At 46.0% G+C, this 18,224-nt stretch overlaps 1 protein-coding gene across 1 annotated transcript in view; it reads left to right on the plus strand.

The window, feature by feature from the left end:
- LOC115093485 (glycerol-3-phosphate dehydrogenase 1-like protein) overlaps nucleotides 1-18,224 on the plus strand; it is a 28,287-nt gene that overhangs the window by 977 nt on the left and 9,086 nt on the right. The window contains exons 2-5 of the mRNA XM_029605289.1: nucleotides 4,950-5,127; nucleotides 11,025-11,165; nucleotides 13,471-13,609; nucleotides 17,654-17,766. Of these exons, the coding sequence (XP_029461149.1) occupies nucleotides 4,950-5,127; nucleotides 11,025-11,165; nucleotides 13,471-13,609; nucleotides 17,654-17,766 (571 nt within the window). The remainder of the gene's footprint in view (nucleotides 1-4,949; nucleotides 5,128-11,024; nucleotides 11,166-13,470; nucleotides 13,610-17,653; nucleotides 17,767-18,224) is intronic.

Below are 18,224 nucleotides of genomic sequence, written 5' to 3' on the forward strand. Positions count from 1 at the left end.
TGAACTCCCATCCAAGCCTTCCCTACCACAGCACTGTTTTAGAAATAGGGCCAGGGTATCCCCCTTTCCTAAAGCTGCAGTGCCCCGGTTCCTGGTGCTACTGTGATAGCTGCTCGAGCTCCCTTCCCGTGTAGAAATAACATCTCAGCACCTGGACTTGCAACAGCGCCAGCGGTCTCGTGACAGCCAGGCAGGCCCTCGTTTTGATTAAAAGTGACCTTTTTTTATTTTTTGCAATCAAATGGGACGCTATGACAGGCCACTGTTTCCTAGCATGTTCCAGAATATCTTTAGGAATAACTTGCACAGGTGGCCGAGGTAGCGTTTATGTATTTACTCATACGTTTAAAAAAAAACAACTACTGAACCACATAAATATCTGGCAGAGTAATAGAGAAAGCCGCACAATACCTTTCATTGTCTTTATGGTCTCAGTTTACGTGCTGAGGAATCCTGCTGATGACATTCCTATAATCAGAAGTTGGCCCCTTTTTACTGCCCTTCAGAGTTGTACCTTCCAGCTTTCTGTGTATTAATAGGGATGGGGAAGAGGGTCACAGCAGGGCCCGCTGTGCACAGTGTTAACTGTAACCTTCGGATCTGTTCGGAGGGGAAGCTAATGGCAGAACCAGTTGCACAAAATTACCCGAGGCATCCAAACTGGGAGAAAATGCCCGACCCAGTGTTGAAAGGCCAGTGTTTACTAGATTGTAACCAGTAACAGTAACCAAGATCGTTAGGCCAAACCGAAGGCCCCCACAGAGGTTGCCAATTTCAAAAAGAAAACATGGACGTGTGCTTTGTTGTAATTAAAAAATTGGCAGAGTGGTGTGCTAGAGTTTAAAGCCAGCTTGCATACCTACAGCAACATAAGCAAAGATACTTTTCCCTTTAGTACATCTCTCCAACACTCTCTCTCTCTCTCTTTGGCTGACACTGCGAAAGAGGTATTTTCAATTTTTATCCAATCTACGCATGACTTCTCAAGAAAACCAAAATATTTAAATCCAAGCCATCCTTGCTTTCACACACAAAAAATTTTTTTTGACGACAAGTAGATTGGATTTAAATTGAAAATACCTTATTCCCATAGGCACAGAATGGGGAAGAAACCTTAGTAAATAGGACCCAATGATAGAAGAAAAAAATGGAGAGAGAGCTCCTTCTCTGGCCATATTCAAGCCCCACCTCTGTGAGATTGCTTTTAAATCCTGCCTTTTCCTAATCTTGGCCCTCTCATCCTAAACATGTTTTATGGCTATAGTTACGTGGGATCTCCAGTAGTGCTATAGAAGTGGCCCGATGTAGTAAAGGGTTTTCCCCAGTTTGCATCTATGGGAAAAAGTGTCTTTGCTTGTTTCACTGTACTTGAAGGGCGAGGAACGCGGAATAAGTGAAACCCGTTAGTATGGCGCACGCCCAGTCCCCTATCGAGCTGCGCGCAGAAAATCTGCGCCCCCCCTAGGGTGACTCTGCCTGGTGACCCTGCTGGGTCTGCCTCCTGCGCCATTCCCCTGCAGGACCCCCCCCTGATGACTTTGCCGGGGCTTCTCCCCTTCCCCTCCCACCGCCTGGCTCCTTGCTGGTGGTTGCTCTGCCCCCCAGTGCAGCTCCCTGGCAGCTGAGCTGCGTGACCACCACCTGGGAGGAAGAAAGTGTCAGGGTGGGGAAGGCAGAAAAGCTTCGAGACAGGAGGGGCTTGAGGAGGGGAGCCAGATAAGGTTCAACAGACTGACTTTTGCTCTTTGGTATCTTGTAATATTTAATTTTGCTGTTATAATAAATAATGTCAAAGTTAAAACTTAAAAAAAATGCACTTCTTTAAAAGCACAGTATAATGAGGGCTGTGGTGTTAAAATGTCTTGACTATGGGATGACAGGATGGGTTGGGGAATGGCAGCAGGAGAGAGCCAGCTAGGAGAATAGAAGCTGAGAGACAGGTGTGTGTGTGAGAGAGATGAGTAGCAAGGAAGAGACAGGTTGGGGATGGGTAAGAGACCTGTAGGCTCCATTGTCAAGGAGCTGAACAGCTGTGGCTACAAACCATTACTGAAGTAGCAAAATCCATTTGCCACTTTCTGGCTGAACAAAATGTAATCATAGTACACTAATGATTCTTCAGACAGTGGATGTTGTCAGAGAGGGGCCACCGTTAATGAAACATTTGTTGCTAAGCATTTTGCGTACCTGCAAGAGTGACTGATTAATGAGCAGCAGTGATGGGAAGCCGCTGGGAGGTCTTGCTGATGCTCTTTTTAAATCAAAGGCTAGCAGTATAATCGCTCTTGCGCACTGACCTCTGAGTGTTCAGTATATCAGAGTGACCTTGGCTCCTTCTGTCTGAACATTCCAGGCCAAGGCTGTGCTGATTTTCACAAAATCTCAACTGGTCTGTTTCTTGGCTCAGGGTCTGCCTTTCTTGGCCTTGTTCCGAGGTCTGATATTTTTTTTTTTTTTTTTGATATGTTTGATAGGAGAGAGTTGGGTTTGGTTTTTTTTTACACTTTTTTTTGGAACAAGTCGGATTGGAGCTTCTCTTGCTGAAACTATGGTTGAGAGTGGATAACCAGGAGGAGCATTCGCAAGCTTAGAGAAGTCTGTGGGTCAAAGTGGCCACGCAGGGCAGGATAACAAGGAAGAGGGTGCCCCCTCCAGCTTCTCTTCCCCTGTAACTGCATCCCCCTTGGGGAGGGGTTTATGGGACAAGGGAGGTGGAGTTTGGGGCAGGTATAGCTGACAGGCGGTCTACCCTTTGCTTCTTCTCTGCTGTCATTGATCTGCATGGTAACATGTTGGTGTACAGCGGAGCAGATTATATCAGTTTCTCACAGGTTGAGGGGAGGCGTGGTACCCGAGGCAGTGGTGTGGTAGGTGCTGCTGAAAGCAGCGGAGCTCGCCACGTGGAACTGCTGCATCTGCATGGGGTCTGGGACGGCCCATGGTGCCATGGGCAGGGAAGCTGATGTGGTAGGAGATGTCCAGTCATGTTAGCTGGCCTAAGGTGGACAACCTCCTGGAAGCTGTGGAGTTGAGCTTGTCAGCTGAGAGGCCACAGCCCGAAGCAGATGGCCCAGCTGCCTTCAGGGTGGGCAAAAGAAGGAACGTTCTAGCTGATCCATGGCTGGCCAGGGGGGATGGTGTATATTAACATTAGATTGGCTTGGGTACAACTCCTTTCTTGTGTTGCAAACATTGTAATAAATCTATGACCCTGCCTTTTACCACTTAAAATGGTGTCGGTTCAATAATGTATTGTATTTCTGTCTATATGGGAAACACTTACCTCCTCGGATGTTAAGTGAGAGTGAAGAAGTGAAATCTCAATGATTTTGCTAAGCTGTCAGCTAAAAGTGTCTCTGATTCACTAAACATTTTTCCCATAGACACAGAATGGGGAAAGCTCTCTAGTACATGTGGCTCAAAGTTTACAAAGTAGACATTTGATGCCATATGTAGGAGCAATACTGGTTTTCTTAAGCAAAGTTTGCAATTTAGCCACTGATCCAGTTTACAAATGAATATACAGGTGTGCTCATAAGTTTGCATACCCCTGGCAGAATTTGTAAGGTGTGTAGCATTTTAAGAAAACACGAGTGATCAGATAAAACATACGTCTGTTATTTTTAATGTTTCAAATTAAAACTAGTATGCATCACAAAACAGCACAATCATTAAACAAACCATAGCAGTAAGGGAAGATGGAAAGAGTTATGCATTGTGGAACATGTAGGTGCAGCTGGGGGTTCTGTCGGTCCTTAAAACAAACTAATCAGAACCAAACCAGGGGTTCCCTCTCCCTCCCCACTGTTTAGTGAGGGAAGCACCATATCAATTTTCTGCCACATTGGGTGAGTTATTCTGCTGCTAGAACATGCGTGCCAAGGGATAGACAGACTGACCATCACCAATAGGTGCTCTGGCCTTGACCTAATAAAAGACTTCCCACAAAAGAGAGAGCAGAAAAAAATGATATAATCCTTGGTGAAACAGCTGCTATAGCAGCAACACGTGCCATATCCTGCCACCGGACCAGAAACATGACCCGAACAGGGACCCAGGTATAGCATGGGCCCCCTGCTGGTAATTTCAGTGGGGGAAGGGGACAATTTTTATATTTTTGTCGCCTGATGCTCCCTTCCTCTCATCCTGTGACCTTACCCCACCGTAGAGTAGATGCTCTCTCCCACAATTACCAGGCCTCCCTTCCTGTTCCCCGCTCCTAGCCAGCACGTGGAGAGCGGGTCTTACATGCATCTGCCTCCTCTGGCAGCAGCCTGGCCGCTTGATCTGTGCGGTGCCAGCGGGTCTCGTCAGACTACGGGGCACTAAGGAATTTAAACTCCCAGGCTGAAGCTGGCTGGCAGAGGAGGCAGATTTAGGTAAGTGCACTGCCCTTCCAACCGTGGCCAATCAGGGAATGGGGAGTGGGGGAACCAGAGGCGCTGTAGTGGCACCCACGGGCCCCTTTACCCCATGCTGAGTGGCAGGGTAACCCGGGGCGGCTGCAGGAGCCCCTGCGCTCACCTGCCTGTTGCTGGAGCTGCTGGCCCAGGATCCCAGCTTCGGTGGATTTTGGCTGCTAACCAGCAGTTCATCTTTTGGAGGGAAAAGTCCATACTTTTCGAGGTGAGGGAGAGAGCATTTGTGAGTGATTGTCTGCATGACAAAGTCCGATCCCTGACTATGACCAGAAACCATACTGGAGCTCGCCAGAAGCCGGGCATTGTCTGCTTTGTAACGCTTTTCTTCTGCCACTTCATGCTTTGTTTTTGTTTTTTTAAGAGAACGTACCTAGCCCCTTGTGCTTACTGATAGCCTGAGTTAGTTAATTAAACCATCCAGGCTGCTACAATACTTTGAACAGTGGTTGGGGGTAAGGCTGTCAGGGACTATCCATGTTCTCCCTTTGAAATCACCTCTTCTCCTCATCTATCATTTTTGTTTGCAAGGGGATCTGCAATTTCAAAAATCATAGGCGGCAACGTCCGGAAATCGAACCGATTCAATCCTATAGTCAATATGTGGGTGTTTGAAGAGGTCATCGAGGGCAGGAAACTCACCGAGATAATAAATACAGAGCACGAAAACGTGAAATACCTTCCAGGACAGAAGTTGCCCAAAAATGTGGTAAGTTTCACTCTGGGATGATATTTATTATTTTTGAGGGCTGGGATGGAAGACGGAGATCATTTTTTCAATGTCGATGCTGTGGCTGTCGAGAGCGGGAGCACATGGGATGCAGGGGTAGCAAGTCCAGATGACTCCAGAGCTCCCTTCTTCCTTCTGGTTAAGGAATCCAGACAGCGTGCACAGAAGGGAGCTGGGAATTAACTGACTGGTGGGGAGGAAGTGTCCAAGCAGCTGTCCTTGGGTCACCTGTGGAGTCCCTTAGCAGTGAGCTCCAGGCCAGAGACCCGCGTTCAGATTCTGCCCAGCTAGCTTGAAATAATTTTGTTTTAGCCTGCCTCGCTCAAGGAGGCTTACAGCATTTTTAGAATTCAAAAAGACCTTGCTGCAAATAGTTTGGGGTACCTCAGGCAAAGGGAGATAAAAGTGATTCACCTAAGTGCACAAGGAGTATCAATGGAGGAAGGGGGGGGGGGGTTTCTCTGGTTTTCAGCCAGGGCCCATGCGAGCTTATTTGCTTCCTTTCCCCCTCCCCCAGTCATTCAGTGTCTGTCATCTGTCCTGGGCCCATCAAATAAAGCCCAGCTCTGTCCTGCAATCTATATTTTTAAAAACTGCCCTCCCCCCCCCCCCCCCCCCCAGAACCCATGGATAGGGAAGGGTATTAGGTACCCTAGGCAAACCTTACAGCCTTGCATACTCGTCACCCCCTCCACACTCACACACTCACACACAAACACCCTTTACAGACACACACAATTATGCATTTATAACAAATTTTACATGAAAAAGAACATTCAAAAGCACAGTCTTTTGAGGCAATAATAACACAACATGCATATTATATTTACATGCATTCCTGTGGTGTGAACCAGAAAAATTGTAAAAAAAAAAAAAAGATACTTGGAACTCCTATGGAATCAGACTTTTTGTAATGCATATTGGGTGTGAGCTTGGCCCACAGAAAGCCATGAATAAACATTACAATATAGTAAACCTCCCATACCAAAACAACCCTGACAATCTTATATATGAAAAGGCAACACTGCACATATTACACCTGGCCCTAGAACACCAATAACATTCTTATTAGGAAACCAGGCTGCTATAGAATAAAGAGATCAGAAAGTATAAACCGAAACGTACTGAGAAGAACTGAACTGGAACCCACAACAAACCACCCTGTATATGCAGAGCAACAAAGGAAAAATAGAAACATTACCATTCTTTTAAAAACATTAAATAATAAAATCAAGAAATATAAAACATCAATCATAATAGTAAAATCATATTCATAAAAAGAATATTTCAAACCAGTTAATGAATAGAATATCCAAAATTTCCCAAACACCAATAAAATATTTCAAATAATCTGATGCATAAAAAATCCAATCATTAAACAATGTTCTATTCCCACCCCCAAAATTAAGTATTTTGAAAGAGCAGAATCATCAAATTACACCCAATAATTAAAACTAATAAGGATTAAAAGTCTTCTGCTCACCATACCTGTGATCTTCTGATTTCCAGTCACCCTGAGATTGTCATGGATTGGGGGAGGTAGGGCCACACAAATTTTATCTTCTCTCTCACACACATGCACAATACCACATTCATTCTCTCACACTCTCCCTCTCTCTGACATACACAGGCTCCCTCTCCCTCACAGATACATTATATGTGTGTGTGCAAGCCTGTGAGAGCCTGTATGTGACACATGGGCTCTCACAGGCACACAAATATACACAAGACACAGGCTCTCACACATACGCACACACACTCAGGCTCTCAGACACACACAGAATTTCACTCACACACACACATACAAGCTCACACACATACACATATGGCCTCCTATTGTCATTGGGTTGTGGTGGGATGAGCTCCACCGTGCTCTCACGGGCTTCCTGTTGTCTTTGGGCCATGGTGAGATGAGGTCTACCATGGCCTACTGACCTTCCTGCTTAGGGGGGGAGGGGGAGCGGAAACTGTGTATGGGTGTGTGTACACTCATGCAAGCAAACAAACAGAAGACATGGGCCTCTCATTCTCAGCCCTCAGTGGTTGAGCACCGGTGGCCTGCAGCGTCTCTACTTCTTCGGCTGCCAGCGGGTTGAGGGCCTTCAGTCTGCCTCCTCTGTTCTTCGTGTGCCGGCAGGTTAGGCTCTGCTGCTGGCCCGCCAGCCCCCCCCCCCACCCCCCCAGGTGTGCCGCCCTATGCAAATGCATGGTATGCGCACCCGGTTGCACCGGGCCTGTTCTCAGCTATAGGCTGCTCCTTCTACTCTGTCATCAGAGGGATTAGATGGCTAAACTAAAGGGCTGTATCTACGCAAAAGGAGAATGTAAAGGTGTAAATGTTTTTGGTTTCCTCCCTTAAGTCCTTGAGATTCACATGTCAGGATTGCTAACAAGTTCCGTGTCTTCAGGGCCAGATTGAATCAGCCCTGGTCTTCCCTCTGTATTTCTGGGCACAAAGCTTCAGTGGAGTAAGCCTAGGACTGCTCAGCCTACCCCATGGGATGTGGGCGGAGCTTGTTGACAGGCCCTCACTGTATTGCACTGAAGAAGGGATCAGAGGGCAGCCAAGCAGGGCAACCAAAAGCTTTCTCAGGGAAAATACCTTTATTGTTGTTGTGGGAGGGGCCCGGCAAATTTCCTTCTGTTCCATTGGACTTCCAGCTTAATCAGAACCAGGGTTAGGATCTGGCTCCTTGGACTTTCATTTGCAGTTACCCAAAATGTTTTTCCCCTCCCATCTCACTTATCCCAGGCAGTGACAGTTCTTTTAGCGCATGATACTATCATGGGGAGCTTTTCAGCCTAGCAGATTATAATGGGGGGGGGGGGGGAATTATATACCAGATTATTACAACAAAGATGCCGTGTGGTGATTTTTTTTTTCCCAATGGCATGGTTATAGGAACTGCATTGCCTTGTATTTGCAAGAATATTGGGGGTGCAGCAAGCAACCAATTGTCGCACCTGTCCACGCTGTAATGCATATAATATTTATGTAATTTAACTGGAGCATTATGATTCACATTTCTTGAAGCCACTTCAACAAATTGGGAAACATGGCTATAAAGAAACCATTGGATTGCACAAGTAGTTATTTTTATGACAGAGGAAATAAGCCTATTGCACATGACTTGCTGACTGCGTGGAGAGTTGTCGGACTCAGTCTTGGTGCTCAGTAGTACATTTGCATTCATGTGACTCTTTAGAAATTTGCTGAATGGGAAAGGCAGACTGGTTTCTCACTGGGTCCTCAGAAAGGCTCAGGGAGAGAGAGAGAGTGGTTTGCTCAGGATCACACAGAGAAGCAGTGAGGGAGGGGATTCTTTAAGCCATGGCCCCAAGAGATGACCTAGTTCTGTGCTCGTCCTCCTCCCATCACTTGAGCAGACACATTCCACGGAGTGGGCCACGAATGCACATTTGCACAAGTGGTGGATTTTGCCACAGAAGAAAACTCATCGGTTTATTCCCTTTGGCATGTTTCGTAAGGCATGTAGTAGCATCACCCCAGCAGTAGATTGTCAAACCTGTTTACGGCATTCACAGTAGGATTGTTCTGAAAGCTTCACCTGGCCTTCGCTGCATTGTATTATTATTAGAGGAGCAGTTATTTATTTAAATCTTTTTATATACCGACGTACACTTTGAGTATCACATCTGTTTACGTAAAAACATGAACTTGGCATAGTAGCGTTTTACAGGGAACTAGTCATATGTACAAGTAACTTGCAAAAGAATAAATGTTATGCTCACAGACCCCTAAACTATCAACTTGTTGTCTCTGTTGACCTTATTCTGATGCATCTTTTCATTTATGGTCAGATAGTAGTATAGTAGATGATGGTAGTTAACGACCAATTGGCCCACCCAGTCTGCCTGGTTAAGCTCAAGTGAAGGGCATGTCCCAGCTGTCAGCCATACAAGCTTGACCACCTGCAGGATATTGCTGCTTATCCAAGTCAGTTTTGTTTTTTTTTGTTTTTTTACAGAATGAGCTTGTTCCAGCATACTCAAGAAAAAGATACAGTAGGAATCTGAAACAGGACTTTATTTAGAATACTGGACTTTTCATTCTGTTACAGCTTGAGACACGGAGCGAGTAACATCTCCATAGGAAAAGAATTAGTAAAAACAGCAACTGAATAGAAAGGGGTCCATTTTCCGGCACTGGCCAGTTTGCAGTTAGCTGGATAAACTTATCTGGTTAACTTTTGGTAGGATACTTAGTGATGCAGCTAAGCTTTAGGACTGTACAGCACGATCAGAGTCACCTGGATAAATTATCCAGCTCATTCTGAATTTCGGACTTTGCCCAGAAATGATCCCAGAACTCCCCTATTTTTTCCTGCTAAATTTTAACCAGATAATGAGATATTGTTACAAGTAATCAGGCTAAATGCCTTTGAATATGGACCCTAAAGTAACTAACACATAATACTTCAACCCCCTAAAACAGAAAAGTGCCACCTAGTGGTCACACTATAGGTTGCAATCTTTAGTACTATATGGCAGGGGTGGCCAACTCCGGTCCTTGAGAGCCACAAACAGGCCAGGTTTTCGGGATACGCTCAATGAATATGCATGAGATAGATTTGCATGTAATGCCTCCATTATATGCAAATAGATCTCATGCATATTCATTGTGGATATTCTGAAAACCTGGCCTGTTTGTAGCTCTCAAGGACTGGAATTGGCCACCTCTGCCATAGGGTTTAAAGTGTGGATGTTGTACAGTGGTCCCCAACCCTGTCCTGGGGGACCCCCAGGCAGTCAGGTTTTCAGGATATTCACAATGAATATGCATGAGAGAAAATTTACATGTTATGGAGCCAGTGCATGCAAATTTCCTCTCATGCATATTCATTGTGGATATCCTGAAAGCCCGACTGGCTGGGGGGGTCCCCAGGACAGGGTTGGGAACCACTGCTGTTGTATATCACAGTTTTCTCCTCTTAACTCTTCTCCACCTTGGATAAATTAAGGTTTCAATTCTTAAACCAAACCCAGGCCTTCTTGTACTCCCCAGCCCTAATATCTTAAGACAACCTCTAGACCCTGTTTCTTGCACTTTCTATCTGTGCCAAGTGTGCTGAAACCCTCTCACAGTATTGACCTCTGCCATGGTGCTTGCATAGATTTCACAAGTGTCTGTAACAGATGTGTAGATTCTATTTTTGCTTTCTTAATTTCCAAAAAAAAAAGTTAACCCCTTCTATTTCTTCTTGACTGCTCACATGTATTTTGTATTCTAACGCATCAGAGTGGTGCTGGCTTTCATGTCTGCTTGCGGCCATCACCACAGTATCAGTATCTAATTTGCCGGAGTAGATAAGTAGGAGATGCTGTTGAAAAGCTCTGCCACTTATTTTTTCTTTAGAAGCAGAGTAAATGCTAGAATAAAATATTTGCTTTTTGTTTGTGGGTTTCCATATTAGGGATCTAAATGAATGTGCAATTTTCAGTTAATTTACTTTACCATCCAAGCCAATTTTGTTTCTTCTGGTTGCTCTGTAATTGAAGATCAGGTCAGTGGATTCCACTTATAAGAGCATCCGCTATAAAAGCATCCTACTTTACATGCACATTTTTTTTTTTTTAATAATCTAGCTGCAAGCATATGGAAGGTTTTATCTTTTATCAATGGCTTGGTCTAGTCAGTTTCAGTAATGTTAGGTTTACAGGAAAAGGCAGGAGAGAGAAGGGGCATCAGGAGCTGCCATGAAGGTATTATTTACAGAACATGTGGACGAGGATCCATCCCTGAACGCCCTTCCCCCATGCCACAGCTATATAGATTCTGGGTGTAGCTGGCTGGGTTCCCGTGATCTGTATCTAGAAAGCTGCCTGTTAGCCTCACTCTGCCTTGTAACCCTTAGGTTGCTGTACCAGATGTGGTGGAAGCTGCAGCCGGAGCAAACATTCTGGTCTTCGTTCTACCCCATCAGTTTATCGGCCGCGTCTGTGATCAATTGGCCGGGCACGTGAAGCAAGGGGCCTTTGGCATTTCACTGATCAAGGTAATGTGTGTGATCTACACCGGGCCGAAAGCCGACGGCTGGTTGTGAAAGCTCAGCAAAGGGCCGTACTGACAGGCTGTAATCTCCCACTAAGAATTAATTTCCAGGAGCCTTTTCCTTAAGAAATAAAAGCTGCTTTTGGTATGTACCCAGGAACTTTGTTGAAGAGTAAAAGCTGGTTTTGCCGATGGCTGTTTTCAGTGATATAATGCAGCAAGGCACAGACTGGGTTACTCGACCTGTTTGTAACCTCTTTGTGTTGTCGTTGCCTGTGCTTACTGATTATCTCTGTAACTAAGGTGGTGATCCCAGGCCACCGGTGTATCAGCAATAAGCCAGCTTAACAGTGCCAGGCACTGCCAGGTAGAATCACACTTTGGACAGTGTGCTTCCCCCATTCGCAGATCTGATTGCAGCTGAGAAGGCTTTCCAGCAGAGCGGATTCTTTGATTTATTTTTTTTATGGCACAGTACTCCCTTCTATCTTTTTTTTTGTTTCTTGCAGCTCAGTCAGAACCAGTGCTGGGATCCTGGCACTGGGATCCGTCATTCAGAACTAGCAGCGGATTTCTTTCCTCCTATTTGAATAGATCCTCCCACTGCTCCAAGCCTGGTGATTGCAGCAACGGTCCTGAGGCCGGAAGCCATGCGCCCGTGCTCCCTCTGGAACTCTCTACCATGGGTTCCAAATCCGGCCACCAGGGGTCGCTCTTACTGACGACCATGAATGCCTCCTATCCCACCTGTAGGGCTGTGAATGCTGCCACCACAGCACCCCCCAGCCCTGGCCAACCAGGGGACCTTCGGCACGGCAGCGCCCAGCACTGGCCTCTGGGAACCCCCCCTCTCCCCCCAACAAGGCTGAGTGTTGTTCAATTTTTGTGTCCCCAGCCTTTTTCTCCTGCTCATTTAGGCTTCCAGCTCGAGCAGTACCAGCCTCTACTGGGGGCTGGGGCACCATGAACCTTAAGTCACATTTTCAGGGGCTGTTTCGCTATTAATATTTTTTAAACCCACACCCCCTCTTCCCCCCTTGGTTGGGGGGATCTTAATCTAGCTACCAGGGATTGATGATGTGTGGTATCTGGGACCCCTTTCACACCCCCTCCCCCTCCCCTCAAGAATGTGAGCTGAGTAGCAAGCAGGCACTCAAGTGGCATGAAATGGTCACCCTGGGGGGGGGTCAATGTTCACAAAGTTTGAGCCAGACGAACCAAGGGTTTTGAATTTCTCGCCATGGGCAGTGCCTCTGATTCGTCCGGCTAGGTACTTAGCCGGGTAAGAGTTAGTTGGATAAATCAGAGATGTTTCAAGGGCGTTCTGGGGTGAGAGTTAAGCTGTCTGCCTTAGTCGGCTGAATAACATCGATTATATTCAGTGTAATCCGGACTGCTCTCCAGTAATCTTAAAGTTAGCCAAATAAATTAAAAATCCCATAACGAAATAAAACAAGCGGCAAAACGGCAACCGCTTTCTCTTCCCCCTGCCCCCTCCAATAAATAAAAAGTAGTAGTGAATGAGCAGCCGCCCCAATCTAAATTAAATTAGGCCGAGCAGTCCCCCTTCCGCTCCCCCCACCCCACACCCAATACGGAGAAGATTACAGCGGGCCAAGCAGTTCCTCTCCCGCCACCCCCAATCCCACCAGAACCCTTCCCCGGAAGGCCTGAGGAGTACATCCTCCCGCTCCCTCTCACAGGCCGATGCGATATTTAAATGGCGCTAGGGGAAACTGCGTGCCCCCTCGGCAGCGGGCAGCCCGGGAGAGGTGGCTGTCAGCGGGTTTCGAAAACGGTAGGCTTGTTAATTGAGCGTCCCTTTTCCTAATCTGACCGCCGGCACACTTTTTATTTTTGTTTTTAAAGCAGCATTTTTTGCTTTTCTGTAATTTTTCTGGGCTCCTTAAGAATTCACGCCTGCCCAGAGCGCTGTTACCTACACGCGTCCAGTTGGGTGTTGAGCCGTTCAAAAGGCCAGCGCACGGTATTGCATCGGCCTATCAAATGCGTAAGTGCCCATTGCTCTGTATCCATTTATTCACTTCTTCTTCTTCTCGAACTGGGATTGGTCCTTTAGTCAGTGAAGGGCCAAAGGGGAAGACACTTTATGTTCTCAGAAGCACTTGGTGTTAAAAGGCAGCTTATTTTCATTCTATCAGACCACCCTCTGAAATAAACATATGTCTGTGCCTAGCAGATGACTTAATATTTTATGCATATGCTTCATCAGATGCCTCCAGGGTTGCTTTCCTTGAAAAATTGTATTTTGTGGAGGGAACTTATGCCTGCTTCTTTCCTGTTACCAGGGGGTTGATGAAGGCCCAGAAGGCCTGAAGCTCATATCGGATATTATTCGCGGGAAGCTTGAGATTGAAGTTAGCGTCCTTATGGGGGCTAACATCGCTCGAGAGGTGGCCGAGGAAAAATTCTGTGAAACGACAATTGGTAAGTCACACTCCCCGAGAGCGGCGGCGCCAAAGCTGTTCTCATACCCTTGTTGCTATCAGCTAATGTAGGATGTGAACATTGATTTACTGCATCAGCCAAGGGATGGATGTGCTAGCGCTGGTTAAGATTCTGTGTGGTGTTGCGGCAGGCTTAATGAGCATAATGGAACTTCCTTTGTATAAAGGACATAAGAGACAGGGTTTGTTTTTTTTAACTCGCTACCATAATTTTGTTTTTCTCTGTTACCACCTTATCACTGCTGACAAATCCCCTTCTCCCTCCCTAGCACCAATGCAGTGTAATCTATGATTCACATATGCCTTAAGGCAAGTCACCTTTTGTTCTGACCTCTTTTTTTTTTTTTCTGGTTTTCAGAATTTATTTTGTTTTGATCTGAAAAAGGGAGTATAACTTCCAAAAGCTGCCTGAGAAATTTATTGAGATAGTCCAATAAAAAGGTGTATTATATATATATATATATATATATTTTGGATTATTGACTTTTATTTCCACACATTCAAGTGGACTAGCAGGACCACTTCACTGCTTTATAATGTAACCCCCTGAGGGCGGAACAGGAAAAAGGGAGCGACCTGAAATCATTAATGTTTCTTTAAGATCAAGTGCTCCTTCACTGCAATACAAGGCTGTGAACTATTGTCCGTCAACCCATCTGAGGATCCCCCCTCCTCCCAGTAACTCTTCATTTCTGCTTTTGGCTGCCGTCTGTGATCTCTCTCTGTTGGCCTTTTATCTTGGAGAGTTTGTGGAATTTAGGGCTTTGCAAAGGTTAAAGAGCTAAGGGAAGGGAACAACGCACTAAACAAAAGCTTTGGAAGACCATTTTTCCTCCGACTGTGTGCAGAGTGCTGTAAGCCAGGTACATTGTCTTGTCTGAGGACTGACCGTCTCTGTATGACATTTCCACGGCACGAGTACTTTTCAGCTGATTACACAGGTCATGTAGATGCTCTGTATACCTTTCCAAGTGTAGCGGTTCCAGTCCTCTGTGGTGGTGGTGGTAGTATTTAGGAATCCTGTATTCAAATGTGAAAGATTGCTGGGGCGAAGGGCATAAGGATATCTTCATTAGAATTGACTGTTTCCTTAAGTTTATTGGGGAGGAGAGGACCTCAGGTTTTTCCCAAGAAGACTAAACAGCTGACTTATCACTTATCTCATGCAGCATGAATTACTATTTGTGGAAATATTCAGTGGCTGAGTGGCTTGGCTAGTTAGCCGGATAAACTGCACAGTATAATATATCCAGCTAACTTTAGGACAGGTCAGCAGCATGACCAGAGTTAGCCAGATAAATTAACTGGCCTCCCCTCTCCCTCCCCCCCCCCCCCCCAGTATGCTTCCAACCTATCTGGCTAACTTTCTAACTAAGAGCAAATAAGGTAATAGGCGAGGGTCCAATGAGGAAAGGAAGGATATAGAAGATTTAAACAATGGCCATAAAGTTCAAAGTTTTATTTATATTCAGAGCAAGCGAAACGTTCAAGTTGTCAGCATCGAGCCAAAAACATTCAGGTAAGTAATTTCATGGTCCCCCGACACGGGCCGTGTTTCAAAAAGACTGTGTCGGGAGGGAGCCTACAGGTAGAAGAATACTCATGTAGGGAAAAGGGAAAGTAGTAATCCGAGCAGGAAATCCCCAGAAGATCCTAAAACTGGCTATGGGATAGTGGCCTAGTTTCGGGTTTGCAAGACAAGGGAAGGCAGTGCTGACAGAGCTTGCAAATTTGAACCTTCTATGTCCTTTCTTTCCTCATTGGTCTCCTAAGTTTATAAATAGGCCAGTTTTGCCATTTAGATGGATAACCTTTCAGTTATCCACCTGAATGGCTTTTGAATATCCACCTCATTGAGTTCGTTTGGAAAGATACACCGCTCTTGAGTCACTGGAGTGGTGCAGTGGAAGATATTGCAGTTAGGAACGGGTTACCTTTGCCCTTAAGAAAAAACAAGATGGGAAGGTGGGTTTACAGACTGATTTGGGGAGCATATTTGACTTGGAGGCAACTGTTTCTACGATGTTTTTGTTTCCTCCGATGACTTGTTCATTATACCAGTGGTCCCCAACCCTTTCCTGGGGGCCCACCAGCCAGTTGGGTTTTCCTGAAAATTTTCTCTCATGCATATTCATTGTGGGGTAGATTTTTAAAAACAGCGCGTTCGCGTACTTTTGTTCGTGCTCCAGGCGCAAACAAAAGTATGCTGGATTTTAGTAGATACGCGCGTAGCCGCTAAAATCCAGGATCAGCGTGCGCAAGGCTGCCGATTTTGGGCAGCCGGCGCGCGCCGAGCCGCGCAGCCTGCCTCCGTTCCCTCCGAGGCCGCTCCGATTTCGGAGCGGCCTCGGAGGGAACTCTCTTTCGCCCTCCCCTCACCTTCCCCTCCCTTCCTCTACCTAACCCACCCCCCCTGCCCTATCTAAACCCCCCCCCCACCTTTGTCCACTGATTTATGCCTCCCGGAGGGAGACGTAAATCCACGCGCGCCAGCAGGCTGCTGGCGCGCCGAGACGCAACCCGGGGGCGGTTCCGGAGGGCGCGGCCACGCCCCGGACCGCCCCAGGCCGAAACCAGCCCCCAACAAAAAACCCCGGGACTGCGCGCGCCGGCAGGCCTATGGAAAATAGGCGCGCAAGGCCCTGCTCGCATAAATCCGGGCGGATTTACGCGAGCAGGGCTTTTAAAATCCACCCCACTGGATATCCTGAAAACCCGACTGGCTGGTGGGCCCCCAGGACAGGGTTGGGGACCACTGCATTATACTATGTCATTGCATGAGGTATCTTATACTGGCTTTCTGTTTTTCTATATGAGTATTTTTGATACCTTTTCTGGCTATGTGATGTGGTGTCTTGTGCCTTTAAATAAAGTTATACAAACATAATAAAAGCAACATTTGTATTCTAAAGCCTTTCAAAAGTGCTCTTTGGCTACCTCTGTCCCAAATACTGTACCCCACATTCAACCACCCCATTTCCTGTTTTTCATATATAGTCTTCCAAGGGCAGAGGTCAGGTCTTCTGATACACTGCTCTTATTAAATTAAGTATTAATCTAAAGATTCTGGCAAGGGGATTCATTACAAAAATAAGGTGTTCCACATAGAAATAAAATATTTTGATGCAATGGAATTTGATTGGAATAACTGTGGGGTTCTGATACTTAGGCAGACTTTTTGTAGGCTTAGAGTTTACACCACTGGTTTCAGCTCTCTGTCATTCAGGCGTAGACTCAGGTTAAGGAGGATATGAAATTCACTCTGAGAAAAGAAAAGTCATTAATAGAGTCCTCCGGGATCGATCCTGAGGCCTTTTCTGTTCAGTATCTTTGTGACTGATACCGGATAGGGGTTTTTTGGATGACACTAAGATCTGCAACCGAGTGAACAACCCTGAAGGAGTGGACAGAAGGATATGTGATCCAAGAAAGCTTGAAGAGTGGTCAAACAGTTGGCATTCAGTGCCAAAAAAGGGCAGAGTCATGCATTTAGGATGCAGAAATTAGCTGCGAGTGGTACATGCTGCTAACTTTTAAAAAAGAATCATCATCATATCCCTTTGAAAATGGGCTGAAATGTTCAGTGGTTTGTGTATTAAGATTTGATAATCCGCCATTTGTACAATAACTAAAAGTGCCCCTGTGTTGTTGTCTACACATCTACCGGCGGCACAAAACGTATAAGGCACCATTAAGTTTATTTATTTATTTATTTATTTATTTATTTATTTGATGAGTTTTATATACCGTTATTCGGTTGAGCCATCATAACGGTTTAAAATATGGAGCCAGCAAGAGTGTATGAGCTACTTGTCCTTCATTAAGATACGTCCGTGCTGCGGTTTATGTTTAAGAACCCATAGGATTAATCTGCTGCGAATAATCTCCAATTTGCTACAGATTTGACAGTTATTTGCAAGCCCCTGAGGCAGCCACACGGATGTGGCGAAACCCGGCCGGAGTCGGATGTGTAAGGGAGGCAGGCTTTTCTCGTGCTGTGAAATCTGTGCTTCCTATTCCACAGGCTGTAAAAATAAGGATCATGGCCAGATCTTCAAGGAACTGATGCAGACACCCAACTTCCGAATCACGGTGGTGGAAGACTGCGATACAGTGGAAATATGTGGGGCTCTGAAGGTTAGTGGCTGCAGGACCAATCTGTTAGAATGGTAGGAATGTCTGCACAGCCAACCCAGGTCATGCCCAATGGAGGCAGATTTCAGCAGGTGAGATTTTCATGGCCCTCCTCTAATTTGATGCTTTTGGCTGTTAAGGTGGCGGGAGCCTTTTTGCATTTAAATAACCACTCCTGCCCGTGCGGCAGTTCAGCATGTGTGGAAGCCTTATTTGCAGTGTCGCAGACTCACATTCACAGCTGGTAATGGGGTTGGTTTTTTTTCCCCTTCGCTGCTACAACTTTCCAGGAGACTGCACGGGTGCCGTTTGTAACGGATATCTCACTGGTGTCATTGCAAACTGCTCAAAGCAGCAGTTTTTCTGTAACGGGAAATGTTTGAAGCAGTTCCCTAAACTTTCTAATATGTTTCTCGCATGCAAGTAGTTAGGAAAGATTAAGCTGTCCTGGCTGGGCTGGT

Source organism: Rhinatrema bivittatum, chromosome 6 (assembly GCF_901001135.1).
Source record: "Rhinatrema bivittatum chromosome 6, aRhiBiv1.1, whole genome shotgun sequence".
NCBI lineage: Eukaryota > Metazoa > Chordata > Amphibia > Gymnophiona > Rhinatrematidae > Rhinatrema > Rhinatrema bivittatum.